Genomic DNA, 13,329 nt, shown 5'->3' on the forward strand with positions numbered 1-13,329 from the left:
CTCTCTCTCTCTCTCTCTCTTATTCCAGGGCCCACCGTAGGGGGCAAAAAAATTTTACGAAAACGTCGCAGATTTTGTGAATTTCCTTGCAGCATCTCTCTGGTAGAAAAAAGGCGATCTGACTACAAAAAAAAAAAAACCAGTTTTTTTTCTCTTATTTTTAGTGAGAGATTTTCTCGATATCTGGAAAGATTGTCGGCCGTTTTACGGTTCCATTGGCCTCTGGCGCTCTTCTATGTCATTGGTTATGTTTGAGAGAAAACCCCTTCCTTCTCCAGTTTTTTCTTATACCTATGTATGTCTTCTATATCTCTTACAACCCTCTACTTACCCTCATATTGCCCTAGGGTTTTCACTTTTTACGAGGTGCGTTGTTTTTTTTTTTTTACCTTTTTTTGTACTCTTCCAGCCCAAGAGGTACAAGTAAAAAAACAAAAAATACAAAAACAAAATTTCTAAGAAGCAATGGAATAAAAACCTTAACGAGTGGAGTTTACGATCCAAACTCAAAACACTAAAAGCTTTCATTGATAGTCGGAGGAGAAGAGAGGGGCGCATCACATACACAAGCACAAAAAAAAAGGAGAACATCCATGTCTCCTTGCATCTTTTTCCTTGTGTCTTTCCAAGCTAGTTTTTACCATCATTCTTGTCCTCTTCAATACTTATATACATGTACGAACGAACGTACATACAGTGTTTGTTCTCTTCGGAGGAATATGCATCGTTGCTGAAGAATGCTTTTCCTTGTTATCGGCTTGTTCAAGATATGTTAGATGGAAAGAGAGGATCCCCTTTTCTCCTCCAGATTCTTTAACGTTTTCTTATATATATATATATATATATATATATATATATATATATATATATATATATATATATATATATATATGTATATATATTTCTGGACAATAGAGGGTATCTTCCCTCTGATTTGAGCATAAAATAAGGGGAAAGATAAAGTTTTTATTATTATTTGTTCTTCATTCTTCTCAAGAACTGGTCAAGTCTAGTAATATGATGGAAAGAAAGGGGAGAAACAAATGTCCTAAAATCCGATGTATCTTTCGTAGAAATGACCGTTTTGTTTCCTTTTTTTATAATCCTATTGTGAAGATTCAAACAAAAGCTCTGTAGGTACTTGAGCATTTACTACTTACACACGCGATATAGATATCACTATTTTTGTGATTTTGCCTACTGGTCACCATAAACCCATTGTTTTATTTCACGTGCTTTCCTTTTTTATTATAAGCGGTGGTTTTTAGTATTATCATTTATTGTTTGGATTGTTTTTTGTTGCAGTTGATTAAATTAGCTGAATGGAAAAATGATAGGTCTGAGTGAATGGCCACTGGTTATTCCCGATTTTCTTATATTTCTGATAATTATGCCATGTTCATGCACGCATGACAACAAATGATTGTAAATCTTGCAACATGTGGTTTTATTGTTTGGGATAGTTTATGTGATTTTTTTTTATTTCTATTAACGGTGTCTTTGACCTTAATCATCGCCGTGTCTTGAGTCAAATTGTGGTAATAGCGTGCAGCAATGGTAGCTCAAATTTTTGAACCCCACAGTTACCTTGCCCTAATCATCGTTTGTTCCCGGTTTCCTTCAATTGGCAGATTGCAGCAATATACACAACAAGCATTACACGGAAAGAAACTTCAGGTTAGGTTCACAACACATACTCACACAGCTTCTAGCATATGCCAGGGCTGGACAGATCCCAGGCGTCAGGTCGCATGGCGAATAAAATATTGGTTTTGGCACCTAAAATTTTCTTTATGTAGTTACTAAATTGCAGGTTAATAGCAGCACAAAATGTTTGGAATTTATAGCAGCATATCTGCCAAGATGAAAGAGGGTCACTATGCCCTGAAAAGTTCAAAAATAAGAATAATTTTGGACCTTTTTGGTTGACCGATAGCAATACAAATATGTGTACAACGATAGTTCTACAAAAATGGGGTTTGCCGATAGCAAAGCGATGCTGGTGCAACGATAGCTTCACTAGAATGGGTTTTACTGATTTCAATGCGATTATGGGTTCAACGACAGTACTGAAAAAATATTATTTACGGATAGGAATATGGTTATAAGCACAGCAATAGTCTTAGGAAAATTTATTTTACCGATAACAATGTAATATTTGTGTAACGATACACCTGCAGTATACGTTTTAATGATAGTGACGGTATATTATTGATTGTAATGGTATAACGACAGCAATGAAATACTCGTTTCAACGATAGCGATGAAGTAATGCTTTTAAAGAGAGCAATGCGACGACGGTTTTCAAGGTGGCAATACAATAATTATTGTTCTATCGGTAGCCCTGCAATAAACGCTTCAAACGATGATCATGTGATAATATTGTCAATGATAACGTATTGTTTGATTCTTACATGATTATTAGTGTGAAAAGAAACTGAACTGATCAGATAGATTGAAGAAAGCAAGTTCCTAGATATTTAAAGATTCGAAGCATATTTATTATTACTCAAACCACATACGCTGCCGAAAACTGGCGCCTAATTTCAAAACTAAAATTTTCTTAATTAATTGTCTTTTTTGGGAAAACTTGAACTTGTCCATCCTTCATTTCAACATAATGTAGACCGCATGAATTATGAGAATGAGAGTAATGTCCAGAACGGTTTACGAGAAAGAGACGCGTTTAATAAGTAAAGTAAACAGTTTTCAGTAATTGGGAGAAGAGAGTTGATGCTCTCGTGAAAGCATGTAAATGAGAAAGTCACACGATTCCGGAAAAGCATAAAAATATAATCTTTACCTTATTTTTTTTTTTTAGACGAGACCGTGTTATTCGTTTCGTGTGTATCCTTTTCATCTCGTTACCTGTGTCTTATTTCCCAGGGATTTTACTGGGTTTTCTTTCATTTTCTCATTTAAAGAGGTGTCGAGAAGCTCCTTAATTTGTATGCAAATGAGTCATCACACTGAGCTCAGTCTCGTTGAATAAACAGTGAGTAGCTGCAACAACAACTAATACTACTGACGTCAATTTCGCTTTTTTTTTTGTTCACTTCTTTTATACACGTCGCCTACGACAGAGCAATACGGTTTTATGTGTACCCTCGTAAAATATTCCAAGAGCTTCGTATATATAAAACATTTGGCCCTTTCAGTGACTTCGTGACTGAAATTACAACAATGATACATATATGTAAGGTTCGACGGCTAATACAGTAATAATTCTACTAAGATAGAACCAAATAACCCCTGTGTGTGTGTGTGTGTGTGCTACCTATGGCTATTGGTGAGAGGTGCATATGAACGAATGAATTTTTAGATTTAAATTTCTGCTTTGTTGGGAAATCCATTCCATTGACAATTTTAGCAACCCCATGTGGATCCTCGGCGTTCTGCTCTTTACCCACTCCCTCATAGCAGAAATCACTAAACCACTGCAAAATGCATCTTAATTTATGAAGAAATCTCTCTTGCAATTTTCAGCAATATGAAAGTAAAGGAGAGGGAGGGAAGTATGTTTCCATTGAGAAATAAGCCTTATAAAATATCTAGACTGGTCATTGATGAAATGAAAGTTTTTTAAGAAGGCGAGAAGAAAATCAACAGAGAAAAATGTTTTTCACAATCGTTATTTTAGAAGTGTTGTGGGGATGCTACTGTTGGAATCAGAAGCATTGGAATGTCATTGTTACAATGACCTTCGCTTTCAATGCAAGATTATTTTCTAACCCCTCCCCCTTATCTAATTGTCTAAACATTATCCCTTCCAACAAATCAATAGAAAATAGCGATATCCATTGAAATGTAATAATGATAATAATCCCAATAATAGCCTTTGAAAAATATTCCAACAATATCACCCCAACAATACTTTTCCAAAGAATAATAAAAAAAAACTTTTGAGCAAGTAAAAACAGCCTTTGATCAATTCACAGAGCACCAATTCACTTTCAAATTAGAAAATGGTTTTCCCTCTGTTAACACCATCTTGTCTCAGGCTGCTTTTAGTAGTTATCAGTCAGTGAAGGGAGAGATTAGGGAATATTTAAATTTCTCTTAAGGAATTCGCAATAATTTGGGGGGGGGGGGGCATTTTGTTATGGCTAATCACCTTTTGCATTGTAATCTACAATATACTCAGAGGGGTTTCAATCCAGACCGTTAGAGAGGAGGTAATTTATTGATGTTAGCTAAATACACAGTGAAAAATTCCAGACCGGAAAAAAGTGACCCAACAAGGAGGGTTCTTAACCTATATTCCACAGAACCTGTGTGCATGAGACTAGGCCAGGAACTAATTTTGCCAAAATATGAAGACCGTGGACCCACTTATAGAATAATATCCAGAACATATTTATGCAAAAAACGAAGCTCATCCAAGCTCACGGACCCCCTACAACCTCTCTCAAAATCTCCTCCCAGAAGTCTGTGGAACCCTGTTTGAGAACCACTACTATGAAGGTTCATATCCGTTCAGAAAGTTTTAATTGCGCTTCGCGTAAAAGGGAATAACATGACAAACACATGGTCTTTGGTTTCGATCCCAATCGCGGAAATCTTCATAAATCGTTGACATCGATCGAGGTGTTATTGCTTCATATGGCATAATTATCTCATACGAGTTGCAAAAGCTTTAGAATCAGTCCTGTATTTTCTTCAATATACGTTTTTCCACCAGGGATTTCCGTCGTTTATTATTTACTGCTGAGTAAGTAGATACTGATTCACACGAGATGGTGATCATTGGTGTAAAGAATCCCATAAGTGCGGAAGACTTTTTCTAGTTGTGGATTTCGACACTGTAGGAATACTAATCGTTCTACTAGAGAGTGAAAAAAAAAAGTAGAGAAAACAGACTCGTCTCTTTCTATGTCCCTGTGGTATGGACATTGAAAATCTGAGCACGAACCCAAGTCAGCCAGCCGTCGAAAATTTCAATAAACGAGCAGAGTGTGATATTTGGCTGCTGCAACCGAGGGCTGGGGAGGGCTTTCCCCTCCCTAATACACACACGACACGCCATCCGACAACGCGAAAATAGTAATAACAATGATATAGAAAAAAATGAGAGTGTAGCGAGAGAGACGTGTATAGTTGCACGCACAAATATGCGGTACAACTAGTTGTCACGTATTTTATTATTATTTTTACTATTTTTCCTATCCAGCCACGTTCATTGAAAAAAGAGAAAGAGACACACGTTACAATGTATAAAATGGAAAGCTTTCAATGTTCGAAATAAGACAGACGGCTTCGTATTTATATTCGATGTGAGTCGAACAAAATGTCTTTTCACTTTTTCACAACCTTGTTACCTATTCCCTCTCTGCTATTCGGTCTCAAGGTCGGCAACGAGTTTTATATGTATTAGACCGACCACACATTTTAAGTTGACAAGAAGCTTTTATTGCCATTATTGTTACAGTTATTGCTTTCGTTTGGCAATAATTTACGGTATTTACAAAAAAAAAGAAATGATCGGAATTCGTGAAGTGAATTCGAAAAATAAACTGCAAATGAGATTATATACTTTAGAATTTATTTCGAAAACTTCTGAGATTACACGTTCGTGTAGCTTATACGTTTCTCTGCAGCAATATGTACGGAAATCTCTTCAAGATAGTTAAAATTAGTCAGTCTTTTAGATATCCTATATACTGACACTTTTTTGTGTGTGTGTGTCTACACACACAGTATTTCATAAAACACTTTATTCATAATATAATGTTTATGTGTGGCTATGTTTACATTTAATACATTTTGTTTTCGTAAATAAATATTTATGTACATTCAGAATAGAAAGTATAGCATGTATTTTAATTTTTTTTCTTTTTTCTCGATGGTGTAGTTGTTGATATCGGGTGCCTCGGATGCCGAACAGTTCGAAGAAACTTCCTTGGATCCTGGAAATCCAATCCTTGCAGACATGCATTTGGATCCATCCGGTCATTTCCTGTACGCTACATCGGCTTACAAGGTGAGTCCTTTCATCAAGGATTAAAAATATATGCACACATTTCTTCTAAAATGTTCTTGTTGTTTTTGATTAGTGTTTATTTATCTGTTTTTTTTTTTTTTTACGTTTCGAAATGAACATTTTGTGGCAACATGGAGTGGTTGTATGTCTACTGAGACGTTTAGTGTAGCTTCTATCGTTATGCGTATAACTTGACAGTTTGTAACGTGTGCATTATGAACGACCAAGAGTTGCATTTTCCTGTACTTGGTGTTATTGCAACTACAACATTTAATTTTTTTTTTCAACCATTTAAATTTCAAATAATCACTCCAAATCATCATCATTTTCCACTGCTCATTTTTTTTTTCATGTTGCTAAAATAATTTTAACGGTTTAGGAATTAGGGCTACTGATTTTAAAACTGTTGTTGTTTTTGCCAAATCGGCTCTACTTTTTCGGATACCGCATGCTCTCAGCATTTCGGTGTTGTCTGCAGCCACTAATATTTGAGTCAAATTTTTACTTTTGATCTTTTTTAATTTACTTTCCTATTTAATTCACTGTATTGCTACATTTATATCATTATCAAACATCAGTTGTCTATACGTATTGATATTAAGTTTATCGTTGTGATTTACATTTCGCGCAGTTTTAAAGTCATTTGTATGTTGCTTATATAAAACTATAGAAATTTAATATTTTCACTTTATCTCACAAACTAGAGCCAATCTGGCAAAATAAATGCCAGATTCGGATTCAGCGCCCGATATTCACCCTAAAATCACTGAAATATCTCCTGCAATAAAGTCATTGTTCAGCAATGTATTTCTACAATCAAACAGCTCAGTAGAGATGGCTCGTTACAGTATTCATTACGGTAATGAAATCCTATCCAGTAATAAATAAAATGAAATTACCACCTTTAATGAATAAAATCCTATTAAGAAAATCATTCATTTCGTTATTACTTATTGTTCCAATTCCGTACTCCATACCGAATCCCAGCATTTTTTATTTCCCTCATCCTATCTGCAGCTATTAACGAGAACGGAATTAATCACTGGGCAAAAAGGCCTCGCAATAATTCCGAACTACCATCATCATCATTCACGTGATTGAAGATAATCACATTAAATTTCAAACACATTTTTTCTTTCTTTTTAATTTATATTTTCGGTTGTTGTTTGATGCATGTTCCAGTGTTTCTTTTTTCCATTCTCCGTGTTCCATAAACACCGGTCATTAGTCAGTTCAGTCGGGAAGTTAAAGAAAAGATACGCTTAAAGTTCCTCCTTTGCCCTCCATCATTTGATAAATGATGCCGACAGCCTGTCGCGTTGGCTGTTATGTGGTTAATTCTATCGCTTCTCTGCTATTTATTTATTTATTTTTTTATTATTATTATCTTATTTTTAATCTATTTCTTCTCCTTATACAATATATATTTCATTTTCGTTCCTTGTGGTTTGAAAGAAAAAAAAAAAAACGAGAGAAAACAATATAGAAAAATAAAGAGTTACGTATATTGATTACTAGAAAATTTCGTATCCTACTAAAAATAGAGTAGCGGTATTTTAGCAGTTGATTGCACGCATTAAAACTTGCCGAAGAGAGAGAGAGAGATCTTTTAATCTAAATAAAATGCAGTAATTATGGGCGCTTCACCTCTTCCGAAATTGATTTTATAAGATAGAGAGGGAAACCGAAAAAATTATAAGACGAAGGGGAAAAACATTGAAACTAAAATAAGAAAATGTTTTTCAGAAAACTTATTAGTTTGCAACGCTTTCGTAATTAGTTTTGAACGGAATCAAAAGAAGGCAACGATGCTAATGAAAAACTTACGGAAAAATTAACGTGTATAAATTTTATCTCGAACAAATAAGATATTATTATTCTTTTTTTTCCGCTCATCTCTTTCTTAGGAAAATTTTTCGCAGATCTACAGTCTTTTTCGGCTGGTTACGATAATGTCTTTACTCTCGACTAATCAGTTATGATTATTTTTGATGTTTTACCCTTGAACGGAGAAGACTTCATTTAAAAGTTTTACGGCGAAACTTTCTTAAACTTTGGTTATAAAAAAAAACATGGAAATGAACGAGAGTTTTTCGGAAATTGTATTATCTTATGACGCTTCTTTTGTTTCTCGGATGATCTTTTTTTTTTTCATTTCCTAGTTATATTTAATTTATTGCATTCATTATTATTATAGTGGTTTTATCTTCGAATGGATCGATATTCTTTCATGTGATGCTCACAGGATGAGAACTGGCTGTAAAGTTTGTTATATTGTTACAAGCCATGATGTGAAATACGGTGTTTGGTGCTTCAAAGTACACATAGCATGATGTTTAATGAATTGATCTCTGGAATGACTACACTGTTTAACGCTAGGATCACTAGATATCTTAGTTTTAAAAGGGTGATGTTCCGACCGATTTCTCTGAGTTGTACCTGAACCATGTAATATCATTCCAAGGCTTTGTAATTCATAAGTATTATTAATATTAGGTGATGTTCTTATGCTAATTAACACAATAAGTTTTGCTGGTTCGATTAATCTCTCGATGAAGAATTAATCACAGTTGAAAGTTTTAATTTAGTTAATCGACTCATCAATCCGACCAATATTCGTTACAATTTGTGCATTACTTCCGTATAGGATAATAATTACGTTATGTGATAATGGGTACACTGATGAGAGGGAGGGAAAGATGCCCCAATATACAGTTGCGTTCAAAAAAAATCGGACGATCGGCTTTCCCTCTAAATAAAATGCAAATCATGTTATGCAAATCGGAATTATGTTGTATGACGTCTATCTATGTAACTCTTACGACTGAGTTAACTTTATAGGAAAAGAAAGGGTATATAATATGCTGTTTCCGGAAAGGAATTTCTTTACAGTTAAAAAAAACCGGACAGTGTGTGAATTTTTCTTTTTCTGGAGCTGTTTTTCCTTTTCGAAGATTTGAAATCGCTTTTCTTGATACTTTGCAGGTGGGGGAAATGCCTCGTAAAAGATAAAGTTCTCTGGAAACAAAAGAGAACAGATCGTAAAACTTATCCAAGATGGACAAAGCTAAATTCCTATTTTTAAACTTCCAAGTGTTCCAAAATCGGCAACATGTAATGTTTGGCAGGGCCGTCTTAAGAGTATCATGGGCCCCCGGGCCAAGTGGTTTTTCGGAGGCCCTACCTGGTAAATCCTAGAAAATTTCAACCACATCTCATTTTTGTGAGGCCCCTCTTCTCTTGAGGCCCCCGGGCAGTGCCCGGGTGGGCCCATGCGTTAAGACGGCACTGATGTTTGGAAGCGGTTTCAAGTACGTGATGAGGTAAACATAAAGTTTGGTTCTGGTCGCCCTAGAAAAAAACTTGTTATAGAACCAATCGCTTGATGCTTGATAAAAAACAACATTCGGTAAAGAATCCGACAGTGAAGATAAAAAATGCATTCCAAGCCATTCCATTTTATATGAAGTTTCTATCAATGTCTCTGCAATCAAGTGACCTCTTTATGAAGCTCATCTTTTTAGTCGAAGACCCGCAAAGAATCCTTTGATTTTCGTTAAGATTAGAAAGGCCCGACTGAATTTTGCTCAGAAGCACCAAAGTTGGACTCTTAAACAATAGGCAAAGGTTGTTTGGAGTGATAAGTCCAAGTTCCAAATGTTTGAATCGAGTGAGCAACGATATATTAGGCAGCCAGTAAACCAATGATTCAACACATCATTCCGCTTGCTTTCCGACCCCATATTCTATGGTGAAAGTTGTTTGTTTTGGCGAGTTCTATCACCACCTATAGTTCTGACCATCAGTTTAGTAACGCCCTGTGGACAATCACATAATATTGGATATTTTTATAATTTTTTTTTTCGAATTAATGCTTTTAGATTGGAAGTAGGCCCGATTTAGCAAGAATTAATGGTATTATATAGGAAAACGAGGTAGCAGTGTCCTAATTTTAGCTTTCGAAACGTGGTCATTTTATCTGTAGATCAAAATTGAATCTTGAAATATATAAAAGATAATAGTCGATGCATCGAAAATATTTATGTATAACGCGCAAGTTCGATTTTTTATTCTCAAGAATTTCTCGAAGAATTTTAAATTACTTTCGCTTTCCTTCATGTAGGAAATTTGGTTTTCAGTGATAGAAATTCGTTCCTTTGTTTTAAATGTATTTATGTGTATATATATATTCTTCGATGGGAGTTGAAAGCAAAAGTGATGATGATAATAAAATGGGGGTGATTCCCGAGTATTGTTATTATGGTACTCGTCTTACGGACCGCTTACGTAATGTCCTGCGGCTCCACTTTGACGACCGGAACGGAGACTTTTAAATTAGGATTTCCACGGCGCATACATAAGAATGGAATCAGTTATGATGATTTATTCTGCAAAACAAATATAAGAAAGAAATCTTGAATATTTCATTCACACACAATTCTTATTTATGCGAGGAAAATAAGAATTCAAAAAAAAAAAAAAAAAATTAAGGAGAAAAGATGAGGTTTGAGATTTAGATTTTCTTCATAAAGCACTTCAAACATTTCGCGTATGGGTGAGTTTTATGGTGACATATTTTTGTGTAACTTCGTATATTGTGATTTAAAGGGAAACATTCATATTTTTTTTATTCTCGTCAAGTTTTTCTTCTACTGGGATTGTTATTAAAATATGTAGCTTTTATTTTTTGATGAAAAATAGAATTTTATGAGCAAAAGCAGTGCATTCATGGTTTCGTTTTATTTTTTTTCTTCTGACTTTCAGTTGGTGAAGACTCGTGTGGAGAAATGTAGCAGGTACGCAGCTTGTGACCAGTGCTTGAGAGCGCGTAATCCCTATTGTGGCTGGTGTTCACTGGAAAAACGGTCAGTTTCTTGGCACTTCTCTCCATAATGTGCAGGGTGTCCCACACGTTCATAAATAATTTACAAATTCATAAACGTTGAACGAATTGGTATATTTAAATGCGGGTTGTGAAAAGTTCTCACAAATTATTCTCACGGAGACGGATTTATTTTTGGTACAGAAAAAAAAAATAGTTCAAATTACTGTCGATAGACGGTGGTGCTCGAAGGGCCGGCAGGAGTAGTTGGACTTTAACGTTTCTTCAATCTCATGTGTATTCGAAACGTTCTTAAAGATTCAGCTGGTGGGTCGTGGCTGAGGTAAAGCAACTTCACCAATAGCAAAACAAATTCACTAATGTTAATATCACAATGAAAATTCTATGTAAGCGCTAGCAAGAGGATAATTCGGAAGTGAGTTGTTGGTCATAGGACTATAATTTTCATATTTTCAGTGATTTGCTTTCGTGCAGTTCCTCTATAAACAAATAATTGAAGTTTTTTTTTTTTTTTTCTGTTTTTACCACAGAAATCCATCTTCTTGAGAATAACATTTTCGCAAACAGCATTCAAATATATGTATAAATAAATGTATACCAATTCCTTCAATTTTTAAGAAATTTTTAATTATTTACGAATTAATGGGACACCCTGTATATGAACTTGCTTAAGGGCATTGTTCGTTCTTGTGTAAAGAATCGGAAAATAAATTTTTGTATGAAAACTATTTACGCAACTTATATCTATGATAAAAAAAAGTAGAAACGTCTACTAGAAATGCATATAAATTTTTTATTTCCTGTCGTTGACGGTCGTATTGAGTGAAAGCTAACTTTAACAGTTATGATAACGGATTGAACAAGCTTTTCTAAAATCATTAATCTCGATTTCTATATCTTTCTGGAAGAAAAGAAACATCCAATTCCACCTGAACTTGGATTACTACATACTACAGTTACTCACCTCAACTTGAAAATCCATAATACGCTATATTATATCTCTTCTTAATCGACGTCTCGATTCGAACCAGAATATGCAAATAAAAAGGCTCAACTGATCCATTAGATGTTTTTAGGTGGCTAAAAAGAAAAATCGGTATGACAAATGTTAGCTGGGTATCACGTCATAAATCAATTTTGGCCAATCATGCTCAACCTGTAGATATCATACCTTTTCAAGCGAGGAGCGTGATACTAGATAAATATTCTGTTCCATTTGAAAGCTTTGACATTACAAATCGGTACGTTTTATATTCAACATGTTTCTCATCCACAGTTAGTTTTTATCAGAAACAGGTTTATTAAACGACTTAGAGCAGTATGTAAACGTGTCCTGTTTTTCTAAACTCTATGCTACTATTTCCGTTCGACGTGGATGGTGTTAGCAAGATTTTTTTTCCCGATTATTTCTTCATCAAATATCAGTACAAGCGTCCCACGCTTTACGTAACTAATTGGTTGCGCAAAATAGTCGCTTGATAAATAAGACGAAATCGCTTAAAGCGAGTTGAATTTAACATGGGAAAGATAACGATGGAGTGTTGGTTTTCCTCAGAAGGATTAAAAAACTTGAACCCAACAGCGAAGGAACTTTTATTTTAATTTATTAATTATTTAAGTTTAAGAATATATTCTCTGAATTTTCTGGCAATATCGATAAATTAAATTGATACATTTTCTATCTTTACTATTTCTGATTGATTTCAGTAAGTGTGGATGTTTTCTTTCTTGAAGAGCCTGATATGAGATAGGCTGATAACTCGTTTAAATGAAACAGTCGAGATTCGGCAGACAAGCAGCATTTTCGTCTCCTTTTAAAATCTTTGGTAGAAATGATAGAGAATTCTGCACATTTCTCGCAAATACTAAAATCCTAGTTTCATTTGAACCGCTTTTTTTCGATTAAATTTCTCATGGTATTGTCAATGTGGTGCCAAACGTTGTTCATCAGCGAGATCTTGTGAGTTTTATCTGAGAATTTCTCTCATATTTGTCTCAGCTACTACATCAGAAGTCCAACGGATTTCGTCCTCAAAGGATTTAACTATGTTATATATATAATATCTTCAATTTGCAAGCCCATTTCTAAGATTAAACTCCCAGCCGAATTTTGCAGATTGGAATTCCTAAAATGAACGTTTAATAATCGCATTATAGCGAAATCGCGTTAAGCGAAACCACGTAAAGTGAGGGTTACCTGTATTATTTTAGTACGGAGAGATGGCCCTGCTGTTGATAACGATTTTCAATTGTTGCATCAACTTTAACCCTTTATAATTGCAAGCAGCAGTTGAACTTTTTCATACCTAAAAAAATCGAGTCACTGGAAGATTTGGCCCCTATCATTCGCATATTCTGGTTTTCTAAGAGATGACGATCAAAAACACATTTTGACATCATTTAGATTTCCAGGTTGTAGTAGGTTACTCTTTAGTTGCATTATTATGTGTCTCTGCAGAGTTTCTAGTGTTAGAAAAATTGATGGCACAGATGGCAGCACCTCTAC

At 34.7% G+C, this 13,329-nt stretch overlaps 1 protein-coding gene across 7 annotated transcripts in view; it reads left to right on the forward strand.

The window, feature by feature from the left end:
• Positions 1-13,329, forward strand: part of LOC149078684 (plexin-B-like) — a 316,513-nt gene that overhangs the window by 217,981 nt on the left and 85,203 nt on the right. For all 7 annotated transcript variants that reach the window (XM_089240827.1, XM_089240830.1, XM_089240832.1 and 4 more), the window contains 2 exons: positions 5,852-5,980; positions 10,745-10,845. In XM_089240827.1, the coding sequence (XP_089096953.1) occupies positions 5,852-5,980; positions 10,745-10,845 (230 nt within the window). The remainder of the gene's footprint in view (positions 1-5,851; positions 5,981-10,744; positions 10,846-13,329) is intronic.

Source organism: Pholcus phalangioides, unplaced genomic scaffold, assembly GCF_987345545.1.
Source record: "Pholcus phalangioides strain wild (caught in Gottingen) unplaced genomic scaffold, Ppha-v1.0 ptg000013l_1, whole genome shotgun sequence".
In the NCBI taxonomy this organism is placed as follows: domain Eukaryota; kingdom Metazoa; phylum Arthropoda; class Arachnida; order Araneae; family Pholcidae; genus Pholcus; species Pholcus phalangioides.